This window comes from Micropterus dolomieu, linkage group LG12 (assembly GCF_021292245.1).
Source record: "Micropterus dolomieu isolate WLL.071019.BEF.003 ecotype Adirondacks linkage group LG12, ASM2129224v1, whole genome shotgun sequence".
NCBI lineage: Eukaryota > Metazoa > Chordata > Actinopteri > Centrarchiformes > Centrarchidae > Micropterus > Micropterus dolomieu.
This window is the reverse complement of record NC_060161.1, coordinates 23465079-23480120: the sequence shown is the minus strand read 5'-3', so window position 1 is coordinate 23480120 and position 15042 is coordinate 23465079. Positions and strand designations below refer to the sequence as shown.

Below are 15042 nucleotides of genomic sequence, written 5' to 3'. Positions count from 1 at the left end.
TCCGTTTTCCCTGCATGTACTCAGGGAGATTAAACATTTTTAGGACACTTGTCAGACAGGTTTCTGTCCGTTTCACTATTTTCTAAATCCTGAAGGCTTCCAGCTCTGTCAGCAGACCTTTTCCCTCCATCACGTTTGTGTCACATCAGCAGAGACGTGCTTGTAACAATCCAAGGCCATGTTTCCGTTGGAGTCAGTAAGATAGCTTAGGGCTAACGTATTTTATATATTTGTTAACATTTTACTCATGGATGTACACATGACTGTTACTGAATTACTTTGGGATTGAACAAAACTTAAAAAGGTGATGTTTCCCAGGCATGTTCTGGGGTCTTCTTTCCCTCTGATTTCTGAGCGGTGATGCGAACGTACAAAATAATAATGACATACTGTAGCCAGATATGACTGAGTTATGACACAGAGAAAGAGCTTTGACGCAAATTGTGGTTTTAAAAGACGCAAAAGGGTTTGAAAGTACATGAATTGCCCTTTACCTCACGCTGCCTGCCCACCTCCAATCCCCCACTTTGAAAACCTCTGATTTAAACAACATAAGCTGTAGTTCAGTTTTGGGTAACCGGAAGGAAAAGGTGGTTAAATTGTCCCAAAACAAACTCTCATACAGAAGGATGAGATGGGAAGTAATATTAGATGTAGCAGTGTTTCTGTCTGGGTGCTACTACTGCTGTTAATAACTACAAATAAGACATTTAAATTAATGTGGGTACAGCAAACATTTCTGACTGTGTGTGTGTGTGTGTGTGTGTGAGTGTGTGTGTGAGAGAGAGAGAGAGAGAGAGAGACACAACTGACCAAACTGTGGAAACCATGTTTTCTTTTTTTATACACAGCACTTCCATTTTATTCCACTACAAAAAAAATAGAAACAAAAGTGTCATCTCAGGAGCACCGGGTAAAAGCATAACAGCATCCAGTTCATCTCTCCGCCACAGACTGGACCATTAGTCAAGCGAAGGAAGGAAGAAGAGAATCCCAGAGAAAGACGTCAAACATCTCCCCTGTCCACTTTTTTTCACATGCAGCAGAAATGCAGCTGTACTTTAAAGCCTTTGCAGAAGCGAGACGATGCCGAGATCAGGTCAGGAGTTAAAATCAAAAACCCTAAAAACAGCACATGACGGAGGAAAAATAAGCTACTGTTCTCTACGGAGGAGAAATAAGACTTTATTTAAAAACTGCTTAAACTAGCACAGAAAATCACACCACAATGGGTAATACTCAAATAATTAAAAAGGAAACGGATATAAACTCTCCCCAGAGGTGTGTGTGACCCAATCAGGAAATATACTGTACACACAGATTTAGCTGGCTTACTTCTTTTTTGTTTTTTTTAGATATACAGTCGGCCGTACAATCATGATGTGGCCACTCTTTTCCGTCCAGCATGCATCTCTAGGTGAGCAGAACGGTACACGATAACAGCAGATCGACTGCAACAGTAGCTGGATGTGAATTCTTGAGAGGATGAAGCTTTCATGGTTTGAATAAAACTGCATGAAGAGCAGCTTGAGGCAGATTTCTGGAGTTAGGCGTAAAACCCGAGCACGGTAAGAAACTAAAAACTCAGGAATCATTCTCCCTCCAGGGGTGAAGTACTCTAATTCTTTAAATAAAAGTCTGAGCTATCAAAATCTCAACACAGGAAATGTCCCTTTACAATTTACTGCTTGTTACATTAATAATAATATTGATTACCCCTTCCCGTGTACATTCAAGCATGAAAGTCCAGTGAGAACAAAAAACGCTCGTCTAAAAACCTTGTGATTTTATTCTCAGAAGAGAAGCCTACGAAGGTTTAGAGAGATTGTTCCGTTCAGAAAAAGATAAATAAACCATGTGATTGTGTCTTTCCAAAATGGGAAATTAAAAATATTTTGTTGACCTTTTGTTTTGTCTTCAAGTTGAAATGCATAGCAGGTTAACTCGTCGCTCCTCCAGGGTTTGTTTGTTTCGTCACACGTGGCTCTCGTAAAACACCTGGCAGGGAGGGGTGTTATTTGCGGGTGTCGGTTCGGGCGCAGCCTGGTCGGTGTCTTCCTCTCCCTCCGCCTCAGGCTGCTCCTCCTGGGGAAGGGGAGAGGGCGGTGGTGGGGAGGATGGGGGAGGAGAGGGGGGTGTGGCCTCTGGCTGAGGTGGAGCTTCGATGCTGCAGTAACCTTCGATGGCGAGCTGCGGGTGGACCGACACCTGGATGGCGATGTGCTGCGGCTGCTCTTGAACTGAGGAGTTGTCTGAGTCGGCGGCGGGGGAATCGCTGCGCTCCCTCTCTCGCCCTCTCTCCCTCTCCTGCAGGATGGTGAAGATGTCTCTCACCCCGATGGAGGCGACCCTGCCGGCTATCTCGCGGCATCCCTCTGGCGCTCGCACGAAGGTGTGCCTCATCTCCTCCACCCCCACCACCTCCAGGATCTCCTCCATGAAGGTGCGGCAGTTCATGATGAGCGGCGGCAGCGGAATGCTGCGAGCCAGCTCCTCGATGTACCGCGCAAACTCCATGGTCTTGAACTGCGTCACCTTGGCCAGCTCCAGCGTCTTGGCCGAGGTGATGATGGGAATTCGCTTGGCGATCTCGAAGGCCTTCTGCAGCTTCTCGGCGCCCTCCGTGCGGAAGAATTCGTTGATGGCTTTCTCCGTCTTCTTCAGGTGGCTGCTCATCATGCAGAGGCGCGTGACGTTCAGGGCCATGATGATGGTGAAGGTGACCAGACACACCACCATGTAGTACACGCCCATGTCACCGTTAGTGAAGACCACACGCAGCGTCACTGTGCAGTTGGAGCTGCCATGCACGTTGGACGCCATGCAGGTGTACTTCCCACGGTCTGCAAACTCGATGCTGGTGATGTTGAGCACGCCATCGTCCAGCAGCCACCACTTCCCACCTACAGACGGAGACAGAGAGAGGTTTGGCTAACGTGTTTACAACCTGTATGATGTTTCCGACTGTTCCACATCCCGAGCCCTTACATTGGTGAATATAAACGTATCCTAACATCCAAAGCTACGAACTGCGGATTAAATCAGTTACTGACTTGTCTGCTTATCTTGTCTTGGATCTGCTTTTAAAAACACAACATTGACTGACACTACATAGCCCACTAACTCATCCGAGGCCAAACTTTAAACTCTGAAAATCCTCTTAATGCATCCGTTTCTCTGCTTCTGTGAATCCAGAGTAAACTCTGCTGCTTTCTAAGAGGAACTTGCTTACTCAGATTTGCTTACGTTTTTCTTCTGCAGGGTTTAATCTGTTTTTATCTGACAGCTCTAGAGAACAAATTTGTTTGGCACATATTTATAAACCAATAATAAAAAAAGTGGCTTTAAGCCCAGCAGCTATTTGTTAATAATGTATGTAAAGTCCTTACAGCGGCAGCGTGCACTGACCTCACATCTGAGCCTGCATCTGTGTTTATCTCAGCCACTAATTGTTCAGTATGTGCCATGTTAGTGGCGTACACTGGTTTAAAAGGAACATGGTTTTCATCTGTGTTTTGTGAGTTCAACAGCAGCGACCTTATTATTCCTGCCATGCCTTCAATATTTAAACAGGTGGCGTGACTGCTTGACGCGCTTCTGAGGTTTGAGTAATCAAAACAACAAGGATCTGATTACATGTTGGAATGAAGTTACACGAGCGTTAAAACATGATTAAAGGGCCGGTTCTCCCAATGACAAAAATGAAAGTAGTATTCCAGTGTTACAATTTAATCAAACGTTTGATTTGTTTAGGAAATCTGCAGAGTGAGATGCTCTAAGGGCCTATTCACCCAAAGTACAAGTCACATGGCCATTAGGACTTGCCTTAGGGAGAGGTTTAGTCACAGGCACCAATTTATTCCAAAATATTACTTTAGCATCTTCCAAAGTCCCCCTGCGTTTCGAACTCTGCGTTTTCATGCAAAACAAATGATTTTGCATTACTTTGGGAACCGGCTGCATGACCTAAACAACCGAAGCTTGTGGGCTTACACAAGCACACAATAACCTTCAGACCAAGGCTGTATTAAAGTGAGTTAACTCACACACATCTGTCCATTAATAACCAGAAATTTGGAAAATATTTTAAATAAAATGTCACTTGCAGTGACTAGCCATCATCAGCAACGCCAGCCAGTTGACATGTGGTGAGTCTGGCTTTGATGGTAGCTGTACGGTCTCTATCAAATGCGTTTTATAGCCGAATGCATGTGTTTGGCGTCTAATTAGCTTCCCCTCATTATTTGCTTTGGTTATCAGTTCTTATCCAGGCGATGAGGAGCTTGTTCTGACTGATAAACTCATCGACCTGCACGGTGGTGTGAGTTGTTCAGTTCAAAGGAACAGACCGACACTTTGGGAAATGCACTTATTCGCTTTCTGGTGGGGTGTTAGATAATAAGATCAGTACCACTCTCGTGTCTGTCTGTTAAATATTAAGCTACAGCCAGTTAGCTTAGCTTAGCACAAAGACTAGAAAAATCTAGGCTGGCTCTGTCTGGAGGTGACAGAATCAGTTTGTTTAAGTGAAGAAAACTATAATTCCTTTGGACAGAGCCAGGCTAGCTGTTTACCCCTGTATCCAGTCATTATGCTAAGTCAAGCTAATGGACTCATGGCTGTACCTTCATATTTGACAGACAGACATGAGAGCAGTATTGATCTTCCCATCTAATTCTCGGGCAAGAAAGCGAATAAGAGTAATTAACAAAATGTCAAACTACTCCCTTTAATAAATTCAGTGCATGTTGTTTTAGTTTTATCTGCCAAGGTGTTCTAGCCCCATTAAAGTGCAGGTGGATGGAACCTTTTAAAACCACAACAGCAAACGACGTCAAGGTTATAATCAACATTCATCATCACTGTCAACAATTATTGTTTTTTTCCTGCTCCTGATAAAAACTGTTGACACACTGTGATGTTTGTGCTTTGTCCTGAAGTGGCGCTTCAAGGACGAGTCATCCACAAGCAGCAGACGTGTAGTGAATTCAACTGCAACTCCTCCTCAACTCCTCACTTTACTCTCTATTGTGTGGGAGTAAAGACGAACAGATATCACAGAATATTCTCTCTAAATCTGTAGTCTGAAGTCTGGAAGAGTCCACGCCTTCGACAGAGCTAGCACGATCCACTTCCCACACTGGTATCCTCTGGAGGAGATCAATGGGTGGTCAGGAAATGAAGCCCGGACAACAAAACAACGTCCCGCCCATCCGCCTTTCCATGAGAGCAAGATTTCTAATTTTACACCCACCATTGGGTCATGTGATGCGATTGACGTCTGCCCAGTATTACAAGCAAGTCTGAAGCAGCCTGCATAACAGACCAGTAGGTTACTAACACAGCTCTTTATGTATTCACCTTTTATTTCTGAGTAAACCACTGTCTGCTGTGGTGAACGCCTACCCCTCCCGTAATTATATTCCTATGTGTAACCCGGAGGGAAAAGCTCTGCGATGGTTCAGACGCTTTTCTAGGTTTGTAGGTCACAACAACAACGCTGCCTCTGCTGCCTGACGGCAGGTTTCAACAGGTCGGCTCAGAAACAAGACTCCTCACTCTGCATGCCTTCTGAAGTGAAACACAATATTCAAACACAGACGGCCTGAATGAAAATCATTAGTAAAAACGACTGAATGAGTCCCTGAATCCAACTGGCCAGCCATCACAGCAAGTAAATAATCACTACTGCCAGACAAAATGTGCAACCATTGAGCCAAATGTCCCCCAGGAACTCGAGGCCGTCTGGTTCTTGTGTTCAAAAGTCAGGTTTCACTTCAGTTAAAGATTCAGAGGAACGTCTGCGGGACATCAGACTGGAACCGGGACTAAAATCAACACTGTACACAAGGTCTTCAGTTCCTGTCTTGTCTTTCCACTCTTCCCTTTTTTCTTGAGTTAACTGCCTTTATAATCCAACATCCGAATGCTCTGGAATAAACTCAGTACTAAGCTGGAGGGTCAGCTGGAAAAGAAGATGGCGATTCACCTAACATTTGGTGATTTCCTGTTCTCGATAAGCATTTGAACATTTTGACTGTAAACATTTCTTCTTTTTTCCTAAAAGAGACAGACAACACTTTTAACAAGTGGTGCTTGTTAAAAGCACCACTTGGTGCTCTTTGTAACTAAGGGACAACACAGCATTAATGGATGATGTGCATTAAAACACCTGAGACACAAACAACTTTATTAACCCCACCAGGGGAAACTTGTTTGGTGCAGCTTGTTGTATACATAACATTGTAACTAAAATGGAAATTATTCTATTAATAGTATTGAGGTGTGAGTATCCTTTGTATGTTATCTCTATATCAAATACTACATTAGGTGTGCCAGTAATACCAATGGGGTCAAAATGTATATATAGACACACTTTAAATGCTGTGGTAGCTATACTTTTAATATATGAATTCGGTCATTAGGGACAGTGCTGCCATTGGGACACACTAGTCCTGTGCAATTAACATTTTGGTGCTCAATAAAAAAAAAAAAGATGGCAACACAAACTATTGGCTCTATCTATGACGACTAGGCATGTCACTGAGCAAGGCACCGAGCCACTACAGCAGAGAAGATGGATGCGTGGCAATTTTTACATAGTGCATCTTAAAATTGCCTCCCAGCAAACTCTGAAATGCAGTATGTGAACTGTGTTGATCCACAGTGAGCTGGCTGAGAGGAAACGTTTGGACTCGGGGGCACAACAACAAAATCAGGAAGTGTATCTGGTTATTCACAGTAGTCAGGTTATAGTGCAGAGTTTCCACCGGGGTTTTACAGCAGACCCCCTCCACTAACATGATAGAAAAGGAGCAGAGTTGCTGTGTCACACACCAAATGCCATATATTTATTATTCATATAAGTTTTGTTTAGGCCCTCATTTTCTAAGTAAGGGATTTGTGTGGCGTACCACCTCTGCAATACTATTTCGTAAGGGGAAACCCAGCAGTGTGCATGTTAGCGTGCATGTACTGACCTCAATCAAGGAATTCACCTAAATGTCTATATGTTAACTTTCAGCAGCTTTATTCATAGTAAATAACAAACCTGACACTCTTCTGCATTTATCTGCTGCTAACTAGTGCTGGTGACAAAGAGCAGAGGAAAGTACAATCTGTCTCACCACTCATCTCCGTGTCCAAGCGGTCTCCATGGGAGTTGAACCACTGAACACTGGGGAGTGGGTTTCCAGTGACATTGCAATCAATCACTGCGCAACTACCCTCCCGGGCAATTATCTGGTTCACTCTTGTGAACACAACTGGGACAAATCCGCCGTCTGTCACATTGCTGTTTGCCGTGCCGTTTCTATCTGGGTCCACGGATAAGGCCCCGGTGGTGCGAGAGGCGATAAGGGATGCCAGGACCAGGAAAACGTATCCGCCGGCCCAGTGCATTTTCTCAAACTGTCGGTGCGTCACCCAAGGGGGAAAAGACTGTCATTCCTCCTGGGTCTCCATTCAGCACACTGGCTATCTCTTGATAGTAGAAGGCAATTTGGTATTCAGCTCTGTGGCTTGAAACATCTCACTGGAAAACAAGAAAATAAACGGCACATATGAATCAGAGATGCAGGACAGAACAACCAGATGCTCAGCAGCTGGAACAAACTGATAAGTAGGCTGTTTTTATAACCAGCACCAAAATAAATACAGGACTGCAACTAATGCTTGTTTCAATAATAATGAAGACATTATCATCTTTTATTGAACTTACAACCCAAACTCCAAAGATCTTCTCTTTACAATAATATGAAACAGAGAGAATTTTATTCTAACTCTACTGTGATATTACGCTTTTTTTCTTGCAAATATTTTCTATGTTGATTACTATTTTAGTTCATTATCAAGCACAATTACCACAAATATGACGGTTAAAACTTCACAAATGCCACAATGTACTGTCCTTTTGGACACTGCTATTGTATAAGTGGCAGCAATTGTTGATGCTCCAGGCCATTTCCTTAAAGTCTTTCAGGGTAGTATGAAGACAGCCACTCAGGAAAAACAGCTTTTATATAAAGAAAAATCACTTTAGTCTTAGTCAGACCTAAAAATAACGTTACTCTTTGGCAAATGGCCTAGACCATTTTATTGACACAATAATCTTATTCATTTTCAATCAAAGTAAGCAAACATTAGAAAACAAAAGCATTTAGTCGGGGATTTGGCAAATCCAGCGTTAGCTAACAGCACAGCTCTCAGCTACAAGCATTTACATCATATGAAAATAACAATAAAATATATAGAGGTCTATTACCTGCAATAACGCTGATATAGATAATTTGTAACGCCATTTTAACATGCATCTTCAGCTTCCTCCTCTGTTATAACAGAACATACTGGCTCGATTAATATGAAAACAAAGCCGCACTACCACATAACGGAGCTCTGCATGGGCTCCGTCTATTTTCTAGTGAGCTCCTTTGCCAAACATACGACGGCATCGTTAGCCAACTAATGTGAGTTAATTAAGAACTCGTAGTGATGTAAATAGTTTACCGTCCTTGTTAGTCATAACAATCGAGTGCTAATAAGATTTTTTTGCATCAAACTACGGTTTAAACGCTGGATATTACCAAACAAGGGCAAGGTACCCGGCTATGTGCTGGGCGACGGTTTCATATCATGGGACCCTGCCAGAATTGTGCAAGTGCAAACCGTTCAAAAGCGGCTGTAAGGTAGCTCTTCCATATTCACGAAATGAACCATCAATTAATGTGGGGCAGCAGTTCACATAACATATTACCCCATCTAATATAGTCCAAATCATCGGGATACCGCGTACAAAGCACCGAATTTATACCGACAAATGCAGTAACGTTACCTCCGAGCCCAACGGTCCAGCCAACGGCGAACTCGGCGTCGACGTTAACTGCGAAACATTGACTAAAACCACGCAAAATTTACATTTCCCAGTTGATAAAATCGCCCTTTTAATACTCACATCATTGTCTGCCGCTGTTAATGTGTCGTGAGGAACCCCCAGAGTCGTTTTTTCCCCGAGACGTTAGCTATTTCTCCGGCATCTCCATCCTCCTCCTACCGCTGGTCGTCCGCTATGTAACCGACAGCTAGCGATCCTGCATCTGTGCTTCAGCACAGAAGGGGTGGCAACGTCGCCTTTTGCTTGGGTTGTACTGCCACATCAGGCAGGGCAATACAGTAAATAAATAAATAAATAAATGGCCTTTTAAGATATAAGTTATAACATTCCTGTTAACAATCCTCACTCGGGCTCACATGAATCCTCAGACACACAGAGGACATTTCAAGGGGAAATGCATTGAATCTGCTGTCTGAACAGGTAGTTAACATATAATAAGATTATAGCTGTTGTTGTCACAGGTTTCCATACCACCGTTATTTCCTTGTCCAGGTTGTTTAAAGTTGCTTTTATTGACCTTTTGGCCACATAGGGGCAACAGAACAAGCTGTGAACACACCTCCATCACCTTTTAAGTTGGAGAACATGCCATATATCAATATGCCAGTCTTTAAATACATTTTCAAAAAGAAAATGACAAATGTAACGTTCACTAATGCATTTTGTTTGTTAACATAACACTTTTTTTATGGGCTACTTTGGCTATTAGAAGTTGAACAACTATGCCCTGGGACAGGTCAAAATTAGTATTTTATACAAACGTTTTTTATTGCTTAATTATGGCATTATATTATTAATTTGCACCATATATTAAGATAAACTAACTCATATATTGAAACCTTTAAAGTATAAATGCTTAACTTGAATATAGTCCACATGCAAATATATTAGAGGGACACAAAGAGCACCAATTTCATAGAATGACCCAGTTGCTAATTTACACATCCAGCAGATACAAAGCAATTTGGCAGTCATTTAGTCATGTTTGTGGCCACCTGACTATTGTTAAGCCCAATATTCACTCTCTTTGCAGTTCTGAATTGGTCTTAACTGACTCCTGTTTGTGATAACTGCCATTTAATGCTGGACAGTTAGAAAACCTAGAAAATACTGAGCCCAAACATGCAAAAAAAGAAGAAAAAAGCTGAGCTGGGTGACAACTTCCTGTGGGTTTTTGTCCTTTAATTTGTATTTCTATCATCAGTTTGTGTAGTCTGGCCTTCACGCTCCCACGAGGTTGACAGCAGCATGGGTCTGGGCAGCTTCCCACTTTTCCATCCACCACTATAAAGACTGATGGGCTTTTAAACCTTGCTTACACAAAGGTAATGTGTAAGTACATTTAATTTAGTGGTGCAGATGTCTGCATTAAGACATGGCTCACAGTGACAGGTAAATGGACTGTGGTGAAAACCCATTCCCTTCCCCTCCACGCAACAGTTGAAATGTTGGAGCCTCTCTTTATGGAGACAAAGAAGAGGCCTACATGTAGGCCACAAGCCAAACAAAGCGGCCTGCATGTAACACAAAAAGCCTGTAAACAAAGAGAAAGTGCCAAAATCTCTATTTCCTGTAATTCACACTTATTGGCCAAGCCCTCACAGATGTGCAGAAGCCCCAGAGGTGCGGAAATAACTTCGCTGAACCCTTTAAAACGACTGAGCGACAGGAGATGTTTCCCTTTGAACGCTGAAGTTTGTTTTTCCTAAGTGCAGGTGTAACTCAGCTGTTGACAGCACACTGTTTTTCTTTTGGTGCTACCGAACACACTCCTATTAATTCATCTTTATTAATATTTTTATTATCTTGGTTATGTTGGTGAAATGAGTCACCAAGACCTCCGTGAGCTAGGAGCTGAGGCTCCCCAAAAGCCAGCCGACCCAGCCCTGCAGGATGCGGTCGCTGGTCTTATCCACCAGTCTTGGAGGTTAGAGTGTACTTGAATAGCTATAATGCTAACATGTGTAATGACAAGAGCTCGTATCTTATACCATCCACTGCTTGGGAAGCCACAGTCCGCCATCCTTGACGTGCTTAGGTAAATAGCCCTCTTTTGTCAAGATGTAGCCATGTCGCCACGTCAAACAGCAATGTGACTGCAGTGTAGCCATCAAGCTGAGCTGCAGCTTGCACCAGGACTGCCTGTGTTATCTCTTTTTTTGTTGTCTCTGAATCAACACAGAAATTGGTACACATCATGCACAAGCACACTCGGAAGCTGCAGGCTGAACTGGACTCCCTCCTGTTTGTTCAGCCACGCTTCCATGCATCAATCAGCAGCCATTCAACAGGACTAGCTTAATCCTGTCAAGGAGCAAGTCTGAATAACCGCTATCCACCTTTCCTTCTGCTCTCCCTCTTTTCCTTTCATCTTTCAAGTTTCCCTTTGGTTATTCAATGCTGCCATCAATAATGAAGAGCAGCAAAGGACGGTGTACAGATTAATCAAATGTCTACCTGCAATGGTCATGATTTGTGTACTGATACATGTATGTAAATATGCGTAGAGTAGTTATTAGTCTGCCCAGACATGGCCTCAAATGTCTGCTCAGACACTACTGCCTCTATGCCACCTATGAAGTGACAGTTTGAACCCTTCTTTGTTCCCATGAACACACGGGCTGTGTAACCCTCAGGTTACCTTCACTTGCACTTTGTTTTCGCAAATTCAGGTCTAACTCGCTGGTCAGGAGCAAAGTTTTTTATTTTTTCCTTTTTGTTTTTGTTACCGAACTCATTTTTGGATCCTGAAGGAAAACTGTTATTCACAACATAATGGTTTTATACTAGCGCCTGCCCCTACCAAATTGTGCCCTGCATGGGCCACATATTTCTGTCCGAAACCTACCGAGCCAAACCCGATCCCACCAGGCATTCTGTTTTTATTTCCGAACCAGATCCCAGCCTGATGCAGTTAATGTAAGCTGAAGCACTGAGTTTGTGTTACCCTGTCACGCAGTTGTTGTGCATGTTGGCATTGCTGCAAAGTAAGAGTCGTAAATAACAAACCCCCTCAATGAACAGCGGGACAGTAGCGCAACACAGCAAACACACAGACAGTAGATAATTTTTATTTATTTTTACACTGTATTTTCACTACAAAGAGGTTGAAGCGTCATGTCAAGTACATGTGACCGCCACCCTCTACTACCAAACCATAAAAGAAGTCTGAAATCAACACTGTATCAAGGTGTGAAGGAGTTTTCCTGAGAGGACCAAGGTGGCTAGGAGTTGGTAGTAAGTACATGTCATTCACATGTCTTGCTTGCAGAGATAGAAACAGAATGATCTCTGTCTCTCTTGCAATGGTTCATACTGCTGTCTTTCCCTTTGGGTGTATGACGACAGCTCGGTAGATCGGAACGAGACGTTGCCTAGACAGGCAAGGACGAGAGATATGGTGCTCTGCTGTCTTAGATGTTGACAGACAGACTGTCTCTCCTTAGATTGTAATACATGTGACCTCCTAATTCCAACGTGACTTAGGTAAAGCATTAGAGTTGAACATCCAATAAGATGGTTACACATAGTTAGGCCAGCAGAGAATGTAGGAGGTACATTGTGGGCTCCATAGGGACAGTAAAGGGATAAATATTGTGGACCAGGATGGGATCTTCTTTTGGCATTACACGGTGTTGTCACTTTGGCCTCCTGTTGCTGTTCTCCTTGTCTGAAATTTAATAAATGTTGCTCTGTTTCATGAAACTTTCTTTATCAATAAGAGTTGACAACTCACAGCAAACAGCCACTGTCAATAATTGTGTTTTAGTTTGTTAAAAGTCATCACTTTCGATCTTTGGCTCAGAAAAAAACATTGGATACTTTGACCTGAGAGGGACTGGTGCTTTCTTATTTCCATTTTGTGAGAATTTATACTTTGTCTGCACTAAATTTAATTAGATTTAGAGGGAAATAATATGGTACTTTTACTTCAGTTTCGCGTTAAAGTTTTACATTCGAACAATGGATAAACTCATAAAATATGACGCATTGCTTTGTATTTTAACTCCCGAAGTAGAAATTACTAAAGTTAAATTTTAAATGCAGCAGTCAGGATAGCATCACATGGTGAAATTGCAGTCTTTACGAGAGGAAAATATTTCTTAACAGTAAAGAAATCTTGCAAAAGCCTGATTTTCAAGCCCTCCCCTCTGACCCCGTTCTCCTTTAGGGATGAATGTTTACACAAACACTTCTGAGAGCTCGGTCACACTGCTCACAAAGCTCTACACATTAACACAGCAGGGAGAAAGTCTGTACAAAGGAAAAGAAAACAGTTTCCAGTCAGCAGGCACTGTTATGTGACCGCTGAACACGCAGGTTTAAGAATAAAATATGGAGAGAGGTTTTTCCAAACTCATCAGGAAAGAAAGAGAGGGGAACACCAGCTGACTGTTTAGGTCAGCCGTAAGTCAGGTTGTAAAGTTTAATGTAAATGTTGGTTTGAAAAGTTTTGATTTGACAGCAAAAAGACCATTACATAAAACTGCCAATATGTTTTTTTTAAAATCTTTTGTGACCAATAAAAACGAAATCTTAAGCGCAATTAAACCCAGAGTATATGGGTCGGTTTAGATGTGATGGGACTTCTCAAAACACCTGCACAAAATGAAGACAGCTCTTCAAATGCACAACCCAATTCTCCCCTGAGATTTATTTAGAAACTGACATGCTTTCTAAATGTTGGCGTTACATTTCCAGATGAGGTGCCGCATGTTATGCAGTTACAAGGTTATAAGCACAGGCCGATCAGAAGAAGTTTCTGGCTCCTACTTTGTCAGAATCAGAAATACTTTATTGATCCCCGAGGGGAAATCCTTTTGTCACAATTGCACTTTTCAAAGGTAGATAGATAAAGAGTATATAAATAATAGTATAAATATAAAAAATGAAGACAAATATAAAGGTGTGTGGGTATGTACAATATTTACATTATTAAGAATTATTATGGTGAACCAAAAAGGACAAGTGAATAAATAGCAGCAGAGAATATTGCACATTAATTATTAGACAGGTAATATTGGACAGAAAATAGATAATGAGGTCTGTGCACAGAGAAGTACTAAGTTGCTCAAACCCCTTAATTGTGGAACCGATGTGTTTCAACTGTCGTGCCAGTGATAACCCCCGGATACGTGTCGCTAGAGTTAGCAACATCTAAAGATAAATTTGTCCAGTCAAGTACAGAAGGGTGCATGACGATTAAGAGGACTGTCAGTCATCCTTTGTACCACCTGTTTGAAATGACACCAAATCATGTCTATTGCGCCTGGCCAGATTGCAATAAAGCAAACCCCAAATGAGATGGATGGCTTTGAATCACTAAACCTGTGCAATAATGATGAAAAAGATGACAAGAAATTTTCACACTTTAACAGAAATGTTATGTTGCTGTAAAGTCTATGTGAATTTGTTGTAATGTCTCCTGGAGCAACAGTGACCACAGACGATACACATTCAGCTAATACAAGTGGTGTATTTGTTCCTCTGTATCCCTCAGCAAGTTTTCCCCCATCTTTGAATAACCACGCCTACACTGGAACCATTTGGTTATCAGGTGTCACCGTGTTTTAAGGTTTGTAGTGGAGCAGAACTCACACACTTTGCACATTGCAAAAAGATACAGACTCAAAAGACAAAACAGAGTGATTTTAAAAAAAAGTTAGTATTTACTTTTTTGTGCATGATGAGATACAGACATCTTCACTGTGTAGTGCAACGGAGGAGCAACAAACAATGAAGTCAACGACTGTGTTTGTTTTCCTTCTAAAACTCCAAATAAGCAGCAAGTCATGTTGACTGAACATGCACCCATAAAAACATTTGGGGAAGAAAGTGTTGTCTCCTCTTGACTGTGGTATAGATACAGTCAGAGATTACACAATTTTAAAATATACTTATGATATATTTTAACATAAAAGTCCAAGTTACAAAAATACAGCATTTGCCCCGGGGGAAATAAATCTTTGATCACAAAGCTTCTTTGATGAGAGAAGAGAGTCTTCTGAAAGCCTGTTGGAAGATGTGTGAAAGTTTAGAGTCAGTTAAGGTGTGTGTGTGTGTGTGTGTGTGTGTGTGTGTGTGTGTGTGTGTGTGTGTGTGTGTGTGTGTGTGTGTGTGTGTATATATCTCATCAATCTGCTCTGGTGGGG

The 15042-nt window shown here is 42.1% G+C and overlaps 2 protein-coding genes across 5 annotated transcripts in view; both read right to left on the bottom strand.

Moving 5' to 3' along the window:
* Positions 1–809: 809 nt before the first annotated feature.
* On the bottom strand, positions 810–9280 carry mfap3l (microfibril associated protein 3 like). 2 transcript variants are annotated; one of them, XM_046063896.1, is made up of 3 exons: positions 8951–9280; positions 7128–7534; positions 810–2903 (listed from the first exon to the last, which is right to left on the bottom strand). In XM_046063896.1, exons 2-3 carry the CDS (start codon positions 7399–7401, stop codon positions 1975–1977), a joined length of 1203 nt encoding a protein of 400 aa, XP_045919852.1. In that variant the 5' UTR covers positions 7402–7534; positions 8951–9280; the 3' UTR covers positions 810–1974. The 2 variants fall into 2 exon arrangements, with proteins under 2 accessions (XP_045919852.1, XP_045919854.1); XM_046063898.1 differs by lacking the exon at positions 8951–9280 and adding an exon at positions 8264–8743.
* A 5256-nt stretch (positions 9281–14536) lies between these two features.
* The window catches only part of aadat (aminoadipate aminotransferase), an 8865-nt gene continuing 8359 nt past the window's right edge, over positions 14537–15042 (bottom strand). For all 3 annotated transcript variants that reach the window (XR_006827332.1, XM_046063894.1, XM_046063895.1), the window contains one exon: positions 14537–14902. Coding sequence is in view for 2 of the 3 variants with exons in the window: in XM_046063894.1 (XP_045919850.1) it covers positions 14861–14902 (42 nt within the window). In the remaining variant the exon portion in view is untranslated. The remainder of the gene's footprint in view (positions 14903–15042) is intronic.

What these genes read in the sequence shown, in the direction of transcription:
- mfap3l (XM_046063896.1), bottom strand. Translation starts at nt 7,401, where the DNA reads ATGCACTGGGCCGGCGGATACGTTTTCCTGGTCCTGGCATCCCTTATC. An exon ending in CTTGGACACGGAGATGAGTG is followed by an intron (nt 2,904 to 7,127) that starts GTGAGACAGATT and finishes CTCCGTCTGTAG; the next exon opens with GTGGGAAGTGGTGGCTGCTG.